Below are 24575 nucleotides of genomic sequence, written 5' to 3'. Positions count from 1 at the left end.
TGAATGGCTGCTTGATATGAGCTGTAAAAAAGTCAAATAGTGAGCCCATTTAAAAACTAGGGAAGTTTTGGCAAATATTCCATGAATGTCCAACCTAAAAACGTTTTCATCAGATCATATACTAGTGGGCTTTGTAACTGATACAGATGGGAATTAAGTTTACAAGAATATTTTTACTCAGTTATGGCATTGATCGTTCAGGCTGAGCAAGAATTCAATATTTAATGTAATTAAGATTCCAAACACTGAAGTAGAAAAAAAAGCAGGTAAAGCTATTTGTAAACACCAATGCTGTTTTATTATCTAATTGAATTTGCTTAGAATGGTAAGATGAAAATAAGGACCCCATCACTAAACATGTGGATATGGATAATGGGGGGGGGTTAAAAAAAAAAGTGGACTAAAGAGCTGAAATGCAGGACAAAAATACTGACTAAAATCCATTATCAGTGTTTGAGCTCAAATTGGGAAAGTGAGCCGAACCTCCAGATTAAGTGGTATATCTTAAGAGAAGCAGCTCGCTTCTCCCAGCAGCCTGGAATTCTTCATTTGGAATTTGATCTGTATATGTAATGGTCTGTTGAATGAGCGGAAGACTTTAATAAAAAACAGCTTTTAATCAGAGGCGAATACGGTCCTGCAGAGAAGCGGTGATAGCTTGTTTTAAATCTTCTGTCTATACCCTGAACGCCAGATATATAAAGTTTATGCATTGGATAGTTTAAAAAAATTATCTAATATCAATCATTATAAATATAATACAATTTTCTGGCCTATAAGATTAAGATCATGCCGTCCTTAAGTTTCCTCTGTTCGGAATCCATGAAGGTATTTTTGTGTTCCGACTACCCACTTATTTATATATAATTTTACAACTTTAAATCACATTTTTTTTAAGGAAGAACGATATTAAAAACGTATTATTTGAGGTGTCTTACAACACATGCAGAGTTGTAATACAAGATGAGTAGTGGGAACACGATGCACACAACTGAAATGCTTATGCAGATATCATCACAATGTTGGACAACTAGTGATGAAAACTAATATATAGTATGAAATAAAAATTGAAGAACTCTCAGTTCTATGGAAATTATGTTTAAATTTGATAATTGGTGTGAGCATGTATGATGTATTGGTTTTAATTAACTATGCATTTAAATCAACGTTAACTTCATTTGGAATACTCACGGTATAACATATTACTAAAATTAGAATAAATGGATGGAATGTTGATAGTATGTAAGATGTAATTTGTTTTCAAGAAACATGGCTGTGGGGAGTCACCATTATGTGATGGCTTCTTCCAAATAAACATCAAATCAAAAACATATGAAATGGCTTTCTAAGTATTATCTCGACTGATATGGCTAGAGGTATAATTCAGTTGAATTCCAAATGTAATTTTATTCAGATTTGTAAAATTAATCCACACAGAAATTAGCACATAAAGATATAGTATTATTTAATATATATGTAATAATAACCTTTATAATGTTTTAAGCAATGATGTGAACAGTATTATAAGTTCCCTAATAGTGTAATAGTATTTATGACTTGTTTATCTTGGATTTAACCCTAAGAATATTAAGCCTGAATGAGATGCTCTCCGCTTATATTTTACCAGCCATATTTCCAGATGCATGGATTCTAAACTTGCCCTAAATATGCAATTCGGTGGAGCTGGTTGTAATGTTTAATCTTTCTTTTTTTGATAAACTGATATTTTTCTCTTGCAAACATTTACCCAGGGAATGCAACAGTGCCCAATTAATATAATGTTATGGCCACTTGGTATTTTAGACTAGTTTCAGATTTCTTCATATAGATGATAGTGAATGCATTTTGTAAAGATTGCTGTAGGTTTGGTGTACATGGTCAGTTTGAAAAAGTTCTTCCCCCTATATGTACAATGCCAAGATGACTAACAACCCATATAAATGAGGAACAGTTAAGAAGGCGTTCACAATTTCAACAAGTGTACAGATTGATAATCTTATGATGCATGCTGATCTAAATGGTTGGTATAAAGAACTAGTAATTGAGGTGATGAAGTGCCTGAGACATAAATTTATAAATTCCTATTTCCCTTTTCGGAAATAAAAGAAAACAAAAGTAAGGGAATGCTTTTACACTCATTGTCAAACTCCCAAGAAACCAGTTGAGAGAGTTGTTTGGGGGGAGGAGGGTGTAGCAGAGGATGAGCAAATCATATGGAGGAGAAAGGAATGAGATTAAGACCAGAATAAATGTACATGATAAAAAGAGAGGACATTTCATAATGAAAACTGTGAAAGGATTCAATTTCATTGAATAACTCAATTCTGTTTTAGAAATTAGTTAGGCTTGGCATGAGCGGGAGGCAGATTACAGTAAGTTTTTGTTGGTCTCAGAAGAGTCATGAATAAACCACATGGAAGAAACTTGTAGTAAAGAGTACTATGACTCTAGTCCAGTGGAATAAAAGTTTAAAAGTTGGATAACCTTACAGCGTTAATTAAGACAGATGTCCACCAGTGAAGACAGATTTTTGCCTTGGTCTTCAAATATAAAAATATACATGTATATATATGTGTGTGTGTGTGTATATATGTGTGTGTGTGTGTATATATGTGTGTGTGTATATATATGTGTATATATATGTGTGTATATATATATATGTGTGTGTGTGTGTGTGTGTGTGTGTGTGTGTGTGTGTGTGTATATGTATATGTATGACAAGGCAAGTCCCAGATAGTTGGAAGGAGGATATCATAATAAAACCTATATAAAAGTATTCCTCCAATCTAAACAATTATGGGCTTATAAGCCTTACAGCTGTGGGTGCCAGAATGTACACAAAGTTTATCATCCACACTTTGAAAGACTGTTCTAAGACAAATTATCAAATTCCAATCGAACAGGGTGGTTCTAAGGGAAGTCATTTTACGCTGTTCCAGTGTTACAGCTCAGGTTAATTGGATGGAATTTGATAGAGATAAATGGCAATTTATTTTGCTATTTTGTCGACTTGTAGGCAGCCGTTGACCTGGATAAGCAAATTAAACTTTGGGAGAAATTGAAGGAATTGAAAATATCATGTGAATTACTACTAAGAGTACAAGAACTCCACAGGGGGAAACTGAGCAAGGTTGAAATGGGTTCATGGTGATACCTCAGCTGAACAGATCCCAGTTAGGAACAGTTTGTGACAAGGTTATCTGTTGGCATCCACATACTTTATTTAGCAGAACTTCCTTTACTTTTGAGCACTGCTACCTTTTCACCCAGGATGGGAGGCCACATGTTCCTGTAGGCAAACAACTTGGTAATCATGGATGTGACCCAAATTGGATTGCAAAGAAAGTTTGGAGTGTTGATAATTTTTTTGAAACCAAAAGATTAATTATCAACTTGAATTAAACTAAAACAATGGTGTTTGAGCTTAAGAGGAAATCATTCCTGTGGTATATTAGTGAATCGATAGTGGTGAAACTCTACCTCCCCAAGATATTTAGGTATACATTTTGATAAAATAACGTGAAAAATTACAAGCATTGCCAACTATCATTGTTGTAGCCCAGATTTGTCCCTATTCCTGACAGCATTTAACCCCTTCTGTGCCTTGGACGAGATGATCTCGTCCAAGGCTACAGTTCCCCTGTGCCTTGGACGAGATCATCTCGTCCTAGGCACAGGGGAACTTGGGGGCGCGCTAGCGCGCCCCCGTGCACCCCCCTTCCCCCCCCAAGTCGGGATGGAAGGGGAAGCTCTGCTTCCAGCGCGATTGAAAAAGAAATGCAAAAGCATTTCTTTTTCAATCACTTGGGAGGTCCGGAGGGGCTTCAAAGGGAAGGAAAAGTATTTCCTTCCCTTTGAAGTCCCTCCGAGGGTTTCAAAAGCCGGATTGCTTGCAATCCGGCTTTTGAAACCCCACTAGACACCAGGGATTTTTTTTTTTTTATTGAAACACACAAAGGGAGCGACCCCTTGGGCAAGGGTCGCTCCCAGGGGGGGCATTTTTTTTAGAAGGCTTTTTCTGCCCCCCCTGGGGGCAGAAACCTCTAGGCACCAGGGACCATTTTTTTTTTTTTTTTTTTATGTTTCATTTCTTTTTTTTTTTGGTGGGGAGCGACCCCGTAGGCAAGGGTCGCTCCCCTTGGGGGAAAATTATATTTTGGCCATTTCTGCCCCCCTTGGGGGCAGATTGGCCTATTTTGATGAGGCCAATCTGCCCCCAAGGGGGGTAGAAACCACTAGACACCAGGGAATTTTTTCTTTGCGTGAATTTCACGCAAAGGGAGCGATCCCTTAGGCAAGGGTCGCTCCCTGGGGGGGAGGGCAATTTATTTTAGGCCATTTCTGCCCCCCCTGGGGGCAGATCGGCCTATTATTAGGCCGATCTGCCCCCAGGGGGGGCAGAAACCTCTATGCGCCAGGGCAAATTTTTTTTTTTGTGTTTTTTTTTTTTGTTGTTTCTTTTTTTAGAGATGGAGAGCGACCCATCAGGCAAGGGTCGCTCCCCTGGGGGGCAAATTGTATTTAGACCATTTCTGCCCCCCTGGGGGCAGATTGGCCGATTTTAGGTCAATCTGCCCCCAAGGGGGCAGAAACCACTAGGCACCGGGGATTTGTTTTGTGGCGCCTATGTCACGCAGGGGGAGCGACCCCGTAGGCAAGGGTCGCTCCTGGGTGGGGTGGGGGGGCAAATTTATTTTAGGCCATTTCTGCCCCCCTGGGGGCAGATCGGCCTAATATTAGGCTGATCTGCCCCCCGGGGGGGGGGGGGGGGCAGAAACCTCTAGGCGCCAGGGCAATTATTTTTTTGTTTGTTTGTTTTTTTAGAGATGGGGAGCGACCCATCAGGCAAGGGTCGCTCCCCTTGGGGGGCAAATTGTATTTAGGCCATTTCTGCCCCCCTTGGGTGCAGGTTGGCAGATTTTAGGTCAATCTGCCCCCAAGGGGGCAGAAACCACTAGGCACCGGGGATTTGTTTTTTGGCGCCAATGTCACGCAGGGGGAGCGACCCCGTAGGCAAGGGTCGCTCCCGGGGTGGGGTGGGGGACAAATTTATTTTAGGCCATTTCTGCCCCCCCGGGGGCAGATCGGCCTATTACTAGGCCGAACTGCCCCCGGGGGGGGCAGAACCCTCAGGGCAAATTTTTTTTTTTTTTTTTTTTTTTTCGAGATGGGGAGCGACCCATCAGGCAAGGGTCGCTCCCCTGGGGGGCAAATTGTATTGAGGCCATTTCTGCCCCCCTTGGGTGCAGATTGGCAGATTTTAGGTCAATCTGCCCCCAAGGGGGCAGAAACCACTAGGCACCGGGGATTTGTTTTTTGGTGCCAATGTCACGCAGGGGGAGCGACCCCGTAGGCAAGGGTCGCTCCCGGGGGGGGTGGGGGCTGGGGGGGGCAAATTTATTTTAGGCCATTTCTGCCCCCCCTGGGGGGCAGATCGGCCTAATATTAGGCCGATCTGTCCCCGGGGGGGGGGGGGGGCAGAAACCTCTAGGCGCCAGGGCAATTTTTTTGTTTTTTTGTTTGTGTGTTTTTTTAGAGATGGGGAGCGACCCATCCGGCAAGGGTCGCTCCCCTGGGGGGCAAATTGTATTTAGGCCATTTCTGCCCCCCTTGGGGGCAGATTGGCCGATTTTAGGTCAATCTGCCCCCAAGGGGGCAGAAACCACTAGGCACCGGGGATTTGTTTTTTGGCGCCAATGTCACGCAGGGGGAGCGACCCCGTAGGCAAGGGTCGCTCCCGGGGGGGGGGGGGCCTGGGGGGGGGCAGATTTATTTTAGGGCATTTCTGCCCCCCCCCTCCCGGGGCCGGCTGAGCTAGAGGCCAAACTCCACAGGTAGGCACTTTGCAAAAAACACCTCTGTTTTCTGTGAAAAAATATGTTCTGTCCACGTTGTGTTTTGGGCCATTTCCTTTCGTGGGCGCTAGGCCTACCCACAGAAGTGAGGTACCATTTTTATTGAGAGACTTAGGGGAACGCTGGGTGGAAGGAAATTTGTGGCTCCTCTCAGATTCCAGAACTTTCTGCCACAGAAATGTGAGGAACATGTGTTTTTTTAGCCACATTTTGAGGTTTGCAAAGGATTGTGGGTAACAGAACCTGGTCCAAGCCCCGCAAGTCACCCCATCTTGGATTCCCCTAGGTCTCTAGTTTTCAGAAATGCACAGGTTTGGTAGGTTTCCCTAGGTGCCGGGTGAGCTACAGGCCAAAATCCACAGGTAGGCACTGTTTTCTTTCAAAAAATGGGATGTGTCCACGTTGCGTTTTGGGGCGTTTCCTGTTGCGGGCGCTAGGCCTACCCACGCAAGTGAGGTATCATTTTTATCGGGAGACTTGGGGGAACGCTGGGTGGAAGGAAATTTGTAGCTCCTCTCAGATTCCAGAACTTTCTGCCACAGAAATGTGAGGGACGTGTTTTTTTAGCCAAATTTTGAGGTTTGCAAAGGATTCTGGGTAACAGAACCTGGTCCGAGCCCCGCAAGTCAGCCCTCCTTGGATTCCCCTAGGTCTCTAGTTTTCAGAAATGCACAGGTTTGGTAGGTTTCCCTAGGTGCCGGCTGAGCTAGAGGCCAAAATCTACAGGTAGGCACTTCGCAAAAAACACCTCTGTTTTTTCCCAAAATTTAGGATGTGTCCACGTTGCGCTTTGGGGTGTTTCCTGTCGCCGGCGCTAGGCCTACCCACGCAAGTGAGGTATCATTTTTATCGGGAGACTTGGGGGAACGCTGGGTGGAAGGAAATTTGTAGCTCCTCTCAGATTCCAGAACTTTCTGCCACAGAAATGTGAGGAACATGTGTTTTTTTTAGCCAAATTTTGAGGTTTGCAAAGGATTCTGGGTAACAGAACCTGGTCCGAGCCCCGCAAGTCAGCCCTCCTTGGATTCCCCTAGGTCTCTAGTTTTCAGAAATGCACAGGTTTGGTAGGTTTCCCTAGGTGCCGGCTGAGCTAGAGGCCAAAATCTACAGGTAGGCACTTCGCAAAAAACCCCTCTGTTTTTTTCCAAAATTTAGGATGTGTCCACGTTGCGCTTTGGGGTGTTTCCTGTCGCCGGCGCTAGGCCTACCCACGCAAGTGAGGTATCATTTTTATCGGGAGACTTGGGGGAACGCTGGGTGGAAGGAAATTTGTAGCTCCTCTCAGATTCCAGAACTTTCTGCCACAGAAATGTGAGGAACATGTGTTTTTTTAGCCAAATTTTGAGGTTTGCAAAGGATTCTGGGTAACAGAACCTGGTCCGAGCCCCGCAAGTCACCCCTCCTTGGATTCCCCTAGGTCTCTAGTTTTCAGAAATGCACAGGTTTGGTAGGTTTCCCTAGGTGCCGGCTGAGCTAGAGGCCAAAATCTACAGGTAGGCACTTCGCAAAAAACACCTCTGTTTTTTTCCAAAATTTAGGATGTGTCCACGTTGCGCTTTGGGGTGTTTCCTGTCGCCAGCGCTAGGCCTACCCACGCAAGTGAGGTATCATTTTTATCGGGAGACTTGGGGGAACGCTGGGTGGAAGGAAATTTGTAGCTCCTCTCAGATTCCAGAACTTTCTGCCACAAAAATGTGAGGAACATGTGTTTTTTTAGCCAAATTTTGAGGTTTGCAAAGGATTCTGGGTAACAGAACCTGGTCCGAGCCCCGCAAGCCACCCCTCCTTGGATTCCCCTAGGTCTCTAGTTTTCAGAAATGCACAGGTTTGGTAGGTTTCCCTGGGTGCCGGCTGAGCTAGAGGCCAAAATCTACAGGTAGGCACTTCGCAAAAAAACACATCTGTTTTTTTCCAAAATTTAGGATGTGTCCACGTTGCGCTTTGGGGTGTTTCCTGTCGCCGGCGCTAGGCCTACCCACGCAAGTGAGGTATCATTTTTATCGGGAGACTTGGGGGAACATAGATTAGCAAAACAAGTGCTATTGCCCCTTGTGTTTCTCTACATTTTTTCCTTCCAAATATAGGAGAGTGTGTAAAAAAGACATCTATTTGAGAAATTCCCTATAATTCACATGCTTGTATGGTCACCCTGGAATTCAGAGATGTGCAAATAACCACTGCTCCTCAGCACCTTATCTTGTGCCCTTTTTGGAAATGCAAAGGTTTTCTTGATAGCAATTTTTTACTCTTTATATTTCAGCAAATGAATTGCTGTATACCCGGTATAGAATGAAAACGCACGTCAGGGTGCAGCTCATTTATTGGCTCTGGGTTCCTTGGGTTCTTGATGAACCTACAAGCTCTATATATCCCCGCAACCAGAGGAGTCCAGCAGACGTAACGGTATATTGCTTTCGATAATCTGACATTGCAGGGAAAAGTTACAGAGTAAAACGTAGAGAAACATTTGTTTTTTTCACCTCAATTTCAATATTTTTCTTTTTCAGTTATTTTCTGTAGGAAACCCTTGTAGGATCTACACAAATGACCCCTTGCTGAATTCAGAATTTTGTCTACGTTTCAGAAATGGTTAGGTTTCTGGGATCCAGCATTGGTTTCATGCCCATTCCTGTCACTGACTGGAAGGAGGCTGAAAGCACAAAAAATTGCAAAAATGGGGTATGCCCCAGTAAAATGCCAAAATTGTGTTGAAAAATTGGGTTTTCTGATTCAAGTCTGCCTGTTCCTGAAAGCTAGGAAGCTGCTGAGTTTAGCACTGCAAACCCTTTGTTGATGCCATTTTCAGGGGGAAATCCACAAGCCTTCTTCTGCAGCCACTTTTTCCAATTTTTTTGAAAAAAACGAAATTTTCACTGTATTTTGGCCAATTTCTTGGCCTCCTTCAAGGGAACCCACAAAGTCTGGGTACCTCTAGAATCCCTAGGATGTTGGAAAAAAAGGACGCAAATTTGGCTTGGTTAGCTTATGTGGACAAAAAGTTATGAGGGCCTAAGCGCAAACTGCCCCAAATAGGCAAAAAAAGGCCTGGCACAGGAGGGGGAAAAGGCCTGGCAGCGAAGGGGTTAAAGCGATGGTCCAAAACAAACTTGTATGGTACAGAAATTCTTTACATGAGTGTGAAACAGGATTTGAATGGAATACAGGCGCAATGTTTGAAATCTTTGCTAAATTTACATAAATCCTCAATGGTAAAGGCAATAAAGGAGACCAGATTAACGTATTGGCATTTTATATTGAAATAGACTAGTAAATTAGGGAGAGGACAACAATTGACGCTTTTTGTAGGAAGGAGGTGGTGAGTTGCCATTTTAAAATGGGCTGCAAGATTGAGAGAGCAAATGGAAAAAATTACGGAACAGCTCTCCTAAACTCTTCCAGCAATTTCAGTAAGATTATCTAAGGATTGAAATGATTTCTAAAGCATTACATTTTAATTATTTATCTGTGAAAGATTTTACTTCAGTGGCATAGGAACTGTGTTTTTTTTTTTTGTTTTGTTTTTTTCCTTACACTTCTTCCCTGTCAAACCCAGAAATAAGACATTCCATTTTAAAATTCAGATTAGACTAACTCCTTTTTTTTGCTCAGTCCAATGGCAAAGCATCTACAGAAAATTGCGAGGAGGGGATTTTAATTGTGGTCGAACTATGAATACTCCAGTACACATTACCGGACTATACTGGAATATATATATATATATATATATATATATATATATATATATATATATATATATATATATATATATATATATATTGAGATTTTTTAAAGTAGTTTTAATTAAATATGGTGTTAGTTCAATTTAAATGCATAGTTTTAGTCACAATGCAGTTTTTGAAGTTCCACAATGGGAAGATTTTTTATAAATGATATGCAAACTATTTGTCTGGTTTTTTTATTGTGTATTCATGTGTAATAGGATAAATTGATGTGTTTGTTAATTCGTAGTTTAATGGACCATGGTCTTGATAAATTTGACTTTTGTCTGACTGCAAAAATCATAGTGTCTGTGTGCAGACACTCAATGCTGTAGGCCACAGTGACACATGGGTAGTTCTTCTGGTAACTTTAACTCTCTCATGCTCCACGTTGGGTGTGGTGTGGCCTCCTAACTTGGCAAATATTTATTTTGGTCAGTGGAGTGTGTACATAAGTCTACTTGACAGACTTTGAGAGGTGGTGTTATGGCACTCATTGTCACAAGCTGCTGCTAGAGGTGTAAGAGGAAGGGGGGCATAAAAGGAAGGGGACCATGTACATTTGTATCCCTATTTAGGAGTTTTATCCAGTACGGAGTCCTCGAGTAGTTGGGATTTGTCCAACAATGAAAAAACTCTACAGTTGTTGAGTTGTAGAATTGGCAAGGCAATCTTTGTGAAAGGGCTGACAAAAGAAGCTAGCCCCATTGCAAGATAGTGCCAATCTAAACTCCCTTGTATTATGCATTGCTGTTGTCCTTGAAAGCACGTCTTGCTGCAAGCTCACTGAATTACAAATACCTCCTCTATAGCTTCTAGCTTGAAGGAAGAAACTAGCCAAACACTCCAGGCTTACTCCACTAGGTTGATTGTGAAGGAAAACTTTCACTTCAACTACCACCTGTTTCTTTCCCATAAATAAATATTCAAGCAGTGTACTTTCTAATAAAAAAAATGACTTTCCTTCTATTGAATATAAATGCTTAGTGACAGTTATGTAGCCCACAATACGATTGCACTCTAAATAAGGATATAAAGTTACTTTAAACTCTGCTGTTGAACCTACAAGTGCTTGGATTGTCCTTGGCAGCAATGCAGTCCAAGGAAAAACATCTAAGGTGCAGTGTCTGGGGTTTAAATGGATATAGTTATGAAGCAGCTCAGTCTTACTCAGTACTTGGTGAGCATGCACTCTATCCTTTTGAATGTGCAGGCAGTGGCACCAAATACACTTTGGCAGCAGCTTATGGGGGTGCATTGTTTTGGGGTCTAATGCTGGACCACGCCTCCAGTGGAGGATGTAGAGAACTGATCTGATCTTGTATCGTAAGGTCCTAAAATCACTGCATTACTGGCCTGAGTTGGCAGAGAAGGTCCAAGTAACTCTGGGGTGGGTTGGTGCCAGGCTCAGTGAAAAAATATTTCCCCCCCCCTTAGTTCTGAAGTGTTTCTGTACTCATTCAGAAGAGTCACCCACTGTGTCTCGTCCAGACGTTTGTGTCCAGCACTTTTTTTAAAGTGAAATGTTTAACCTGAATTGGGTCAGGATCTTACATTTAGAGGCTTGTGCTTTTTCAGCCTTACCTAACTGAACACTCAGATGTAATGTTGCCCGTTCATTTGGAAGGAACCATTCGGTCAAATCCATTTTCCTTTGGGTGTTTAATGGGTCAGTGACCACCAGCTACCTAAGATGCAGTGTCTTCTTGATTTCCTTTGGTTTCCTTAGGATGACAGACCTCCCATAATGTCCACTTGTTTGGTAGATTGAACCTAGACAACCTTCATGCCCATGAGACAAGGGATAGGCAAACAGCCTAATTTCGTTAGTGTGCATTTGTAGCCACGCCCTTGGCTACACTTTTTTGTTAGGTGATACAACACTCTGGCCACAGGCCAGGCGTAACGATCCTATGCTAGTATTAGGCATCAAATTCCCACTTTATACTGTGTTGTCCTTCAGCAGTGGGTTCCCCTATATTCCAAGGGCAGCATAATTCTCAGGACAAATGTGGCTACAATATGCCAACACCTTATCCCAAGGCTACTATCTGGTCTGGCCACCATAATGCTTAGAGCATGCCGGGAGTCTACTGTAGTTTAGGACAGAGGTGCCTATAATAATCGCAATATGCCACAGTAGGCCACCTTCTAGCAGGGTCTTTAGAATGCCTATATGCCTAGGAGTGCCACCTTATGCCAGGGAGGCTGATTGATGGTGGACCGGGGGCCATCTCATTCTAGCGGATTGCAGCCAACTTACTTCAGAACTTTCTGGATACCGGATGATGGCCACTCCAGAGTCCAACCGCTATACACGCCTCATTCAAGCCTGCTATTTTGCTCACTCGCGAAGAAATGTAATCACTACCACTCTGGTGTTAATTTACACTTTCTACTTCTGTGCTCTTTGCCCATCCCAACGGGAACCTTGGGTTTCTGCTGAAATACCCCTTTTGATGAGTGGCTATTCCTAATGGTCAAGGTTTTACCCGAGAGGATTTAAGAGACCCTTATTAGTGGTAAGTAGTTCTTGTGAACTTACATTTCGGAGGTTTTTTGTGATGTTTATTTTCAATGGAATCCAAATAAAATAGTAAAATAATCGTGCAAAGTAATTGTGAACATCTAGAACATTTGTATTTGCTTTCCTGTAATTAACCATCATGCTTTCCTTAATGCTTTTTTCTTTTCTCTTTCCTTTCTTGTGCGCTTTCCTTTTCCTTTGCTATCCTTTATTAAGAGAACCCGCCCCTGCTTCACAAACAGTGACTATCCACCCTGTAGTGGCAAGAATACCTAGCCCCACTGTAGTTAAGAACACTGTACATCATAACAGGTACTGGGGAATAGCCTGCATGATGCATTGAGCACACGGGTCGCAGATGCCTCTTAAATTGTGTTTTGTCACATCTGTGCAAGCCTCACGAATGCAGTTTCACTGGAATGTTACTGTTCAGACACAGCACGTCTCTAAGGCCTGCATGATTTAAAAAAATGTTTTCTTCGCTCTTATTTGCTCTAATTGCTCTAGAGCTTTTGTTCTAACAAACGTCTTTAATAAGGTGTTTTTTTTTTTTTTAAACTAAAAACAAAACCATGTGGCAACGTTTGTTGTGTCGATTGATGAGTTGTTAGCTATGCATTTTCGTGTCGCATGCAATGAAAGTTGTCAAGAAAAAGAAAAAAAAACATTGCGGACCAGTTTTTTTTCCATGAGTGTTACAGGCAGACAAAAATATATACTCCTCCGCCCAACCTCCCAATGAAATCGTGTCTGGCGGAATAGCAGTGTCTCTCATAGTTTACTTATGCAAAGTGTACAAGCATCCCATGCTGAAGGCACGTGGGTGCCTTTTCAGTTCTGGCCATCACCTCTGCACCCTCTTCACTTAGGTTGTATGAGAGTGAGGTCAAATTCCCTTAAAAATGCAGCCTTGTGCTTCATAGTTGCTCATGTTTGTTGCCCATTGAACACTGCACTGACTAGAACGTGCGCAGCACTGCTTATTGTCTTGTAACTTTTAAGGCTTAAACGTACCTGTTTTTTGCAGCAGCCAGACTATTAACATTGATCCGAGCTATCTTGTGCAAGGGAAGGTTCACGGGAGATCGCAGGAGGTTTAATACGAGTTTTCTAACTTTGGGTTGTATTCCAGTTTACAAGCATCCGCTCACCAAAGAGCAGCAGAAAAGGAAAAGGCCGAGCAAGTCACAGATGCAAGCGCGCAGGAAAGCGCCACTGACGAGCCGGACACGTCCACCTTGAGTCTGGCAGAGAAAATGGCCTTATTTAACAAACTGTCTCAGCCAGCAACCAAAGCTGTCGTTACCAGGAGTAGGGCGGACATGAGGCAGAGAAGAATGAATGCCCGATACCAAACGCAGCCCGTCACGCTTGGAGAAGTGGAACAGGTAGAGTCAAGCATTTTGTATTTACCAAGCAGTCGATATTTAGTGTTTTTTTTTTTTTTTTTTTTTTTTTTTTTTAACCCAAACAGCGTTGATTCCTTTGGTAATTATGTTAATTTGAAGACCTTACACAGTGTGTTGAAAACGTAGCTTAGTTTAAATGTTTTAAATGCTTTGCTAAACTCGTGTCGTGATAGTGGTAATAATCCACCAAGGGAGCATTATCCAGGGTTCTCCGGCCTGCTGTGAATGAATGGCTTAGGCTTCGATGAACTCCTCAATGTAACATATGTCGTTTTTATTAACTTGGATTTCCCAGCAGGGTATTTTTTGGGGATCTTGTGTCTCGCTACAACATGACTCGCCATAAACGTAAATTTTTGACAATTCATATACAGATGTGACAGGATTAGGAGTGTAAACTGTCACAAACAGTCTTGTTTTTTTTCTCGGTCCCATGCAATTTCCTTTGCTTTTTAAACGGCATTTAAACGTGTACTCTGGTTCTAGAGTTGAACATTTTAAATGTTCCTTTTTAAGGGCAATAATACTCCATGGAGACTCGGGGATACCGGATGACTCTTCTGCAGGAGTCAGTCTAGGCAGGGTGCCCAGTTAGTACTGGTGATAAATGTATGCCTGATGGATCTGAATGGATGGGCTTTTGCATATTCATGTATCATGCAGCACTCCAATGGAATGTCTTAGATGAAACAAAGGTCTTTTAGGCATTTCCAGTAGGTGTGGGGTGAAGAGCCCCCTTTCAACATCCTCAGCAGGACCCTGTGCTCCTTTTGTACTCTGAAGTTGCATTGCATCTAGTATTCGCTCCATCCTTTGGCATTAAGTAAAAATTGGCCCTTGCAGAAGTGCATAATGCCGCACTTGTGTAATAAATTCTTTTCTAGCTAACGCGTCAAGGTTTTTCAATTGTATTAAGGACACTGAGGTGAGGCTTATGCTTCTTTCTTTACTGAACTTTTCACCGCAGCCAATAAACGTTGATAAAAACAAAAGCTACATATTCTATAAGCACTAGTAGCCCCAGCATGCCCAATCCCAAGCCTGCTTTCTCTAAATGTAATTGACGCTAAAGTCCTTTCTCTTTCTTTGCACCAACTTGAAACTTGATCTCCAACACTGGATCAGGCAACTCATCAACCGAGAACTCAACTACCAACAGCAGCTGAACTGTGACGACATCTCATTTCACGATCCTTGTGGTTGTTCAAACGCCCTTATTAATGGAACCTATGAATGAAAGAAATGGGCTAATAATAATAATAGCTTGACATGAACATGAAAAAATAAGGGAAGGAACAATATGGAAATGATAGTCAAATCTAAACAATCACATGTATGAATATCTTTTAAGCATATAATTATAACCATAAAGTATCATATAAAAACAGAGATAACCATAAGGGTGGGATAATCCTCGCCTCCTTGTCCTTAATAGAATTGAAAATTCTTGACGCATTTGCTAGAAGTTTTGTTATTCCATGTCCGGACCGGAGGCTTCGGATTATGCTAGTTCAAAGCTGATCCACCACAGCAGATGCTACATCAACAATAGGCTTATGATAAACTTTAAACATATTATCAGATCTATCTATGGCTGCCATGATATCTTCCAAACCAGAGCCAACCCCAGACGATTTGGATGCCATAGCTCCTCGAAATGAATGAGCTCCTGATATGGTATTGTCTATGCGAGCTTCCCCCCATTAACCATTTAACCCAGGGTTCTGCAAAGTCTGTCCTGGAGAGCCGGGTCCATGCCAGGTTTTTAGCATATCCACATTTAGAAAAAAGATGTTTTTGAAATCTAGATTTTTCTAAGTCTGGATATGCAAAAAATCTGGCATGGACCCGGCTCTCCAGGACCGACTTTGCAGAACCCTGATGTAACCCATCTAGCCAGAGTTGCTAATGACACTGGATTGGACGTTTTTTGTAATGAAATTAGCAATTGTCCTCCCACATTTCTGCGATTCTCACTTATACAGCTTTTGTAAGCTTTCATACAGAGTACCACACAATTTTTAATTGTGGTAAAAAAACTGATAGGAAATAAATATGGCTGAGGTTTTAGTAACTCTAGAAACCATGAATGAAACTCCAGTTGGAGTAAATACTCTACTTGTCAAATCCACAGCTTGCACATCAGGAACGCACCTACAAGATACGAGACATAAAAGTATAGTAAGCTTGGCAGATATTTGTTTCCGATAAAGATCCTCATTACACGGCCAGGATCTGAGAAAATGCAAGACATCCACTTCCCTTAAAGTGGAATATCTGGGTTGAGAGGGTTTGACCATCCTAATACCTCTTAAGAGTTTAGATATCAAACAATGTTCTCCAACTGGCTTACCCTTAAGATGAGAGTGTCCTGCCGAAATGGCTGACCTGAAACTATTAATGGTCCTATATGCAAAAGCCTGAGATGGCAACTCCAACAGAAAATTAGAAATCATTATAATTTGGGCCCCCTTGGGATCAAAACTTTGTTCACTGCACCAACCCACCCATTGCTTCCAGGAACCCTCAGGGTGGAGGGAGTCCACGGTTGGGAAAGGAAGAACATAGTGTCTCTCGAAACACCCGGTATTTGCCAGCGTTTCCGGAAAGTCTCCAAGCCACAAGAATTAAATGCCCCTGAATTACCAGATAAGGACCCAACGGGTCCACGAGTAACGAAGGAAATGATGGAATGCGAACCGGCGAAGCACACAACAGTGACATTGCTACTGGAAACCATGACTGAGCTTTCCAGAGAGAGGTCACTAATCTGATCTCCTCTACTTGCCTCTTGACTTGCGCGAGAACCCTCTGAATCATAGAAAACTGAAGGAAAGCATAAAGGAGGTCCTGAGGCCATTCCTGAAGAAAAGCATCCGAGCTCACTGCACGTAGATCTGGTCTCCAACTGAAAAATCTTGGAAGTTGGGAGTTGAACCGGGATGCAAACAGATCTATCAAGCATAAGCTCCACCGATTGATCAGACTGTGAAATATTAAGTGATACAGCTTTCAATCACTGCCATCCTTCAGAAAGCGAGAGTTCCAGTTTGCTACCACATTGGAGTGACCTGGAATATACTCTGCCATCACTGAGACTTGATGATGGAGACAAAAACGCCAGAACTCCTTGGTGATTTCCGCCTGAATGCGAGACCTGGTCCCTCCCAGGTGATTTATATACCTCACTGCTGAAATGTTGTCCATCTGCAACAGGATACAGCAAGTGGCTTTTTAGCAGGGAAAGGGATGGAATCGCGTAAGCTCCCCCTAGAAGTTCTAAGCAGTTGATGTGAAGATCCCGCTCCTCTGAGGACCAACGACCTGTTTCCGCTGCCCCGCAACGAGTTCCCCAGCCCCACTGACTGGTATCCGACTTGATCACTACTTCTGGAAAGGATGCAAAGATGGCTTTGCCATTCCACGCATCCATGTGATCTAGCCACCAAGTAATCTCCGATTTGGCCTCTTCTGACAACAGAATCTGTTCTGAATAAGTCAGTCCCTTGCGGAGGTGCACAATTTTCAGATGTTGGAGGGCTCTATAATGAAAAAGGCACAGGGAAGATTGCCTGGATAGAAGAGGCAAGAAATCCTAACAGGTGAGCCAAAGTCCTTAATGATCTAGTCTGAGAGACGGGGGCGTTCTGTAACTTTTGATCAAGATAATTTCGTCAGAGGTAACTTAAGTTGCGCATGAATGGAATCCACCTGAAAGCTTAATAGTTCTATACATTGCGAGGGGTAAGTTATAGACTTTTCGCTGCTAATCAAGAACCCGAGATCTTGAAGAATCTGGATCGCCCAACCCTAGTGATTCAGAACCAAATCCCTGCACTGCGCCATCATGAGGATATGGTCAAGTTAGCTAATGAGACGGACTACTCATTCTCGAAGAAACTGTGCCACAGGGCATAGCACTTGGTGAAGCACCAAGGAGCCAGAGACAGACCGTATGGGAGGACATTGAAATCGTACCATTGATCTCTACAACAAAATTTAAGAAATCGTCAGTGCAGAGAAAATATCGACACCGAGGTAGGCGTCTTTGAGGTCTAGATGCACAAACCAATCCCCTTCTTGTAAGCGATCTCTTTAAGAGATGTAGACCCTCCATCTTGAAGTGACGGTACACTATCTGTGAATTGAAGTCCTTTAGATTTAGCACCAAGCGAAAGCCTCTGCCTTTTTTCTGAACCAGAAAAAATGTACTGACAAAACCTGTCTGATGGGATTGGGATTCGACTATCACTTGTTTGCGTAGAAGCACTACTATTTTCGCATATATGAAAGAGCTTTCTGTTTGGGGAAAAATGGAGAGGAAGGGGTGCAAGACTTTGGGAGTGGAATAAAACTCTAGTCTGGAAGCCTGTACTGTTTGCGACATCCAAGGGTCCTGGGATAAGCGCACCCAAGTGTGAAAATGATACTTTAACCTCCCCCCAAGAATCACTTCTGCAAAGGGGATTATTCTTACCTGAAGCTGAGGTGTTGTCTGCACCTCGTCCACCTCCTGTGTAGCCACGACCTCTTCTGGATGGATAGAATCCTGAGGTGGCTTGATAATAACCTCTGCCTCTCTGGCCATAGCTGGGAGAGGTCTGATAGGCTGAGTATTCTGACGCCCGAACTCAATAGCGTCCGGCCCTTTTAAAAAGGTCACCACTAAACATTCTCTGCATCGAGGTTCGAGCTTTATCCATAGCTGAAAAAGTGGGCACATTTTCCCAGGTCCATAACAAACTTATGCCCAAAAAGAAGCCCATTGGCCAAAGATCTAGGTTCTGTAGGGACAAGCTTTGCCAGTTTAGGGTCTATACATATCAAAAATGGCTTCCTTTGTTCTGTGGACATGGCACAGTTAGCGTTTTCCTAAAATGCAAACCGCTCTCTGAGCCGATACAAGTATGGCCTCAGGGTCCAACAACGTGTTGGCTTCTTTAGCCCGAACAGCTAGTGCCAAGATCTTTGTAATGGGTCCCGAAAGGTCAAGACATTTGTCCTGGCCACCCTTCCATGCTTGGTCCAGGCCTTTCTTGGGGTCCTTAGCACATTTCTTTAGAAACGTAGCCACAATGGGGTCTAGTTCTGGGGTATCTGCCATTTTTACCCAATAATGAGGGGCGAGTACATTCAGAACACAAAGTACTGCGCACTTTATCGAAACCCTTCCACAATCTTTCCTGCACATGCTGTGGTACCTCAACACATGGCACCCACCCAGTAGACCTGGGATGAGTAATGTTTTTGTGTTAGAAAAATAAATTATTTTGCGTTACCACCTCCTTTGCTGCGTGATGGGACTTGCGTTTAAGTTTGCCTGATGGTTGGGGCTCTGCTAGAGTGTGATCTGAATCAGGAGTGTGAAGCAGATGAATGTGACTCCTCTGTGCGAGGTACTTGAGGCACTGTGAAAGATTCAGCATCCATTATGGTCTCATGCCCATATTCGTGGTCCTTAAGGACTGCAGTTGCCTTTTGAGAAAATGGCTCCGCTGAAGAAAAGGATCCCAAAGGTGCTGTCAGGACCAGGTCCCTATCATCGATTTCAGGCTCTCTAATGACTCGGAAGACTAGCGTCCCATTAACTCTTTGCCCAAACCTTACCAAGGGCTGTGTAAAAGGTTTTAAGGCCTTAATCAGGGCCTGATTTACTGAGTCCTGTACATGATGGCCCAGGGCCTGTACCAATCTCTCCTCCATCTGATTTTTGAAGGGCACCTCTGCCTCTTCCTGATATTAGTCATCCTCTTCTGCGAAATACGCCATAGCCAGAGGGAAAAAGAGGAGTTCCGGGGGGAAGAACAGCCCCAGCAGGCAGAAAATGGAGAAAAACTACTAATTATATTTAGAGACAGTCTCTCAATGCCCAGAAATAGTGTGGAGGGGGCACCTGCTGCAAATCCCCTAGGGCAAGCCCTAATCTGTTTTTGCTGCCCTTTGTGCGTTCTGGGGGCACAACTGTCAATTACCTGAGGAAGCGCAGCACGAACGTCGATCTCAGATGAAGAAAAATCTGAAATCGACGTCTGCACATGCGCAACCGTCGAAATAGAAAGAGGACAGAGTAGCTCTGCTGGCCTCCTTAGGAGGCCAGTACCAACATCAAGAGTGGAAAATGATGCGCTTCCCAGAGATCGGATCGCAAGGAAAAAATACTCTGATGCTGCGGGGATGCGCAAAGCAATAACATACAAACCAGACAACAAACTGGACCGGGTCATGCACGAGAGCGCGTGTGCCAGATTTATATAAAGTAAAAAACCTTTTATGGAGCGCTGCTCAGCCCCGCTCCTGCATCATGGCCCCAAGGAATCCAAACACACTGAAAACAGCAATAAATATACATGGAGATGTGAGTACTTATCTTTTGCTTTGCAGCAGCAAAGAAAGAGGAAGGACTTTAGCGTCTGTGACATTTATAGAGAGAGCAGTCCGGGATTGGGCATGCTAGGGCTACTAGTGCTTATGGAATATGTTTTTTTTTTTTTCTTTTCTTAATTGGCTGCTGTGAAAAGTTCAGTGAAGTATAATCCGAAGCCTCTGGTCCTGACGTGGAATTGGACCTGCAGTCTAAAAAATCAAGCCACTGGTTAATATCAAACGCCATTTGCACATCTAAAATGATCGGTGCACTGACACTGCCATCAAGAATGGACCTTAAAAGGTTCAAGAGGCGAGGGCTTTCCACAAGCTCAAATTCATAGCAGAAGCTTGGTGGATGTGGCTTATTAAAGACTGTGCAGAAATTCTCAATAATGCCACTGAAGGGCGTTAAACAGTGATATTCAGTGCAGCTGGAAAAATTACTATTTGAGAAAACATAGCACAACCTCTTCTTAATCAGACCAGCACAGATGAACACATTAAAAATGCAAAGTTTAAATGGGTTCAGTGAAGAATCAGCAGAGATTAAACCAGTCGATGATTGCAATGCTATACTTGAATACTGTTTATGGAATGACGTATTCAGGATTGTGATGACCTGCTGGAGGGTCGGGTTAGTAGAATGGTAGTCTTCTGACCCTAAATATCGGATGTCAATCACGTTTATTCATCCCTTGATAAAATATTCTGTAAATTACAGTACTCAACAAATAATTTCATACGGAAAAGTCCACAAAAAGAATGTGAATTATAATTGATAATGGTTCCCACTTTGTTTTTCCACTGGTCGATTTTAGTCTTAAATTATAAAACAAACAGTATGTGGGTGCAATAACAACTTTTAAATGGCTGCTTTTCAATGATAGAGCTCTGCAGCGGGTAGTGGTGCTCTTCTTATAAATCTCTAGCTTTTAATTTAAGAAAAATACTTTTTCAATAAAAATGCTAGTACAAAGACAGCGTTGTGAAAATTCGCACATTTTACCAGATGTGAAGAGGCCTGTGAAGTCCCAAGTGAAATGTAGTGAAGCTGGTGACGATTAAATTATCCCCGCTGAAAACATATTTTTGCAGCATGGATATATTCCAGATTTGTATGCTGTGCTTTAATCTACTATTTAAAGGTTGGATATTGAATACTTTTTTTTTTTGTGGTTGTTAATTTTGTGGTATGTTCATCCCCTTGTTACATCAGGTGAACACCCCATACCCTCCTGTACATGGTCAGAATATTCAGCTACTTTCTTCCACTATTGGTCCTGGAAGTTAAACCTGCAGCTGTAGGAGCTTCTATAAAGATCCAGGAAAAATGACAGATCACAGAAATGACTGTAAAATCTGTGAAAAAACAATTGTAAAGGAAATAACTGTTGGACAATGGATAACCACCAAGGATCACTAAAGGAAAAATAAATGGGCGCATCACATGGGGGATCGACTGTACGGTTGAAGCATGTGGGGGGGAGGTGGGAAGAGGAGCTGCAATCAATAAAGGAAACTGATACCATCCAGTTTAATTCTGTCCCAAATACCAGCATAAATTTGTCTGACAAGACAGACATTAGGTCTGCAACTTCCGCTTGTCAAGGGCTCATAGCACCGGAAATTGTGACGTGCACAGAATTTCTGCCAAATATGCTTGGAACCAGGGAATAACAGGTGAAATATTGTATTTAAAGTAAATGTATTGTTCACGTGGATAGCACATAGTACACCACATAAAATTCTACATTGAGTATCATGTCATCTTGCTGTTCTCATCTTTCGTATGCATATGTACAAACATCTGGAACAAAAGTACATACACCGTGGCCAAAGTCATACCCATAATCGGTAAGTACAGAGAAAAAAATAAGATGTTCGTAAGAGGAGTCTTTGAAACATATTTGTATCACAGGAGATCATCTGGTATGGCCTCTCTTGGAATACAGTAATGTGAAAAAAGAACAATCTACAGCCTTTTTGTTCCACAAAGCCAATATTGAGCAAATACCCCCACCCCACATCACTCCCCACCCCCCCCCCATGTTAGGCCTTCACATTAGATGTAATAGAGGAGCATGGTAGACCATAAATGCTTGTAGTGCACTCATCTGGGACCCACAGCCATGCCCACCCCTTTTCCACATTCCAGGGTGTGAAGTGTATCATGTAGTCCCATCACTGGAGACAGTCAAGTCCTGCAGCTCAGACAGCATAGCCGACCATGCTGTTAGGTCCTCTTTAAGCCTATTGCCCCTACAGACATGTCTCATCCACATTACATCCACAGTCGACCATTCAGAGACATCTACATCCTTCAGCCATGCCGCATATGTGGGGGGTGTCTGACTGAGCCAAACCATAGCTACGCTCCTCTTCACCAGCACCAGCCCAAGGAGGACAAACGTACTGCTTAGTTCTTTCTACACAGAGGAGTGGAGCAGCCCCAGATCTCCAGCGTCACTTCCTACCCCGATGCCCTATTTAGTTTGTGTAATATATCTTGCCAAAAGGAGGACAAGGATGGGAAGTCCACACAATATGCAGAAGGTCTGCTGGTTGGGCCCCAAAGCGTTCAAAACCGGCTGTTTGAGTGTCATAGATATCATATAGTGTTTGTGGAGTGAGGTAGGTCTGATGTACAAAATTATATTGTAGGGGTTTAAAGCTAACAATGGAGCTGCCGTCTCTACCCCCTTGTGGATCTTCAACCAATTTTTAGTCTGTAAGGGTTCCCATAGTATGGTCTCCCACTTGGTCTGTATAGGATGCACCTCCCATGGTAGAGCATCACGCAAGGGTCGGTATAGGTGAGATATGAACCGAAGGCCCGGAGTCATTTCAAGCATTGTACTCCGTTTGTTGGACCTGGGTGGTTCATCAGGAAAGAATGGCCACACCTCACGAGCCATGCTCAAGATCTTCGTATGCTGAAGGTGCACAGGGAAAGTGTCAATAGAAGTGACAATATTATGCTATGATTCGGTGACAAAAGAAGAGCTTTCCATGACACTGTGGTTTGTCGAATAGCTATTACAACCTAAAAAGGCACAGGGGTGGTACAAGGAGAAGTCTGAGGGAATGTTGTCAAGCTGGTAGAGGAAGAGCCGCTGAAGTCCAGGGAAGGAGGCACAAAAGACATGTTTAGGTAACAACACAGTGGGTCCAAGCCAAAGTATTCACACCTCGAGGCTCTAAAAGATACCTTTAAAAACCGAAACCCTCTAGGCGTGAAGGGAGGTTGAATCAAAGTGCCTCACTGGCTGATTCAAGGACACCGTTGGAGGGATGGCCATTAGATGCATCCTCGATGCCAAAAAACAATTTGGTTGAGGGGACGGAAGACAAAACAAGACCTAACAGCCCACAGAGAAAAGCAGTACCTGTTGTCGGTACTTAACATAGGGCACCTGGGGTCGAAAAAGTAGTGCCTCAAAGCCAAAACTGTTAATAATCCTTCAGAAAAGGGATTTCTATGCATTGTCTAAAAAAACATTCAAATCCCTTTGAAGCCACCCAGGAGAACCACATGAGGAGCAAGCTGAACATGAAGCACCAACAAAGTCCGATCCACAGGAAAAAGAGCAGAAGTTGCTCAAGTAGGAGGATTTGTACGACTAGTCTTTTTCGAGATCTAGAAAGCACCGAAGGAGAGCGCCAAGAGCTTGTACAAATTCTCCAGAAGAGGGTGTTAAATTCTACCCTTTAAGGACATCACCGCCAGATGACATAGTGTACCAATGTGGTGATAAACCACTGACGTATGTAGTACAGTCAGAAGAACAACAATCCTAGGCTTGCTTACTGCTGGAAACCTTTTGCCATCAGAAAGGAAGACCCAATACCTCCCTACGCTACCAAGCATTCTGAATCAAGGAAGGGAGGTTGTTCTGAGAACCAGCTGCATGCAAACTTGCAACTCAGAGTGGAGAAAAAGTATAAGCATTCCTATACATATATTCTATATACTTTAAGGGCACTACATGGTGGGGGTCAGTTTGTGGACCCTGCCAGATAAAGCTAATATCCTGAAATCAACTGGCCAAACACCTGAAAAGGAGTGCAAAAGTATGGAGCTGGTAGGTTGCAAAGTTGAGAGAGCAGCCACCATACAATGGAGACTTGCAGATTCAAATGCACTCCTCAACCACTATCCTGACCCACAGTAAAAGAAATTGGGGAACTAATGCAGCACTTCCCTGAATAATAGAAGATGGCAAACTCTGTGATAGAGGAAGACAAAACTATATCCAGTACTTGTCATAAGTCAGCCTTGGACACTGCATATACGGCACATAAGCAGCTGTGCCACCGTGCAACCTTTAAGAGGCAAGCCTGGCTACGAGTGTCCAGTTTCAAGCATTAACTGCAGGCAAATATTATCCAGTCCCCTTTCCCAGGAGAGCATCTGTTTGGATTGGTGGCCAACCTGACACTCCAACAGGTTAAGAAAGTTAATGACCTCGAGAGCCTTGTAGTTCTGCAGACACGCAAGAATGGGTTCTACTCCAATGAAAAGACAGTTGGTAAGAGTAGGTATTCAAACCTTGACCCCACAAACATCCAACAAGATGGTGCACATTTGTTAACACCACCACTGTGGCAGTTTCCCACAGCTCTTCAGCAGCAGTTTCAAGGCAGAGCAAATGCCTTCTTAAAGGGACCCCACCACATGGCAACAGTGGTGGGCCAAATA

The 24575-nt window shown here is 43.1% G+C and overlaps 1 protein-coding gene across 19 annotated transcripts in view; it reads left to right on the top strand.

The window, feature by feature from the left end:
* Positions 1–24575, top strand: part of SVIL (supervillin) — a 601346-nt gene that overhangs the window by 338302 nt on the left and 238469 nt on the right. For 11 of the 19 annotated variants that reach the window (XM_069211277.1, XM_069211284.1, XM_069211283.1 and 8 more), the window contains 2 exons: positions 12318–12413; positions 13234–13489. In XM_069211277.1, the coding sequence (XP_069067378.1) occupies positions 12318–12413; positions 13234–13489 (352 nt within the window). The remainder of the gene's footprint in view (positions 1–12317; positions 12414–13233; positions 13490–24575) is intronic. The other 8 variants (XM_069211285.1, XM_069211281.1, XM_069211275.1 and 5 more) reach the window with 1 other exon arrangement.

This window comes from Pleurodeles waltl, chromosome 10 (genome assembly GCF_031143425.1).
Source record: "Pleurodeles waltl isolate 20211129_DDA chromosome 10, aPleWal1.hap1.20221129, whole genome shotgun sequence".
Classification (NCBI taxonomy): Eukaryota; Metazoa; Chordata; class Amphibia; order Caudata; family Salamandridae; genus Pleurodeles; species Pleurodeles waltl.
This window is presented reverse-complemented; position numbering and strand designations above follow the sequence as displayed.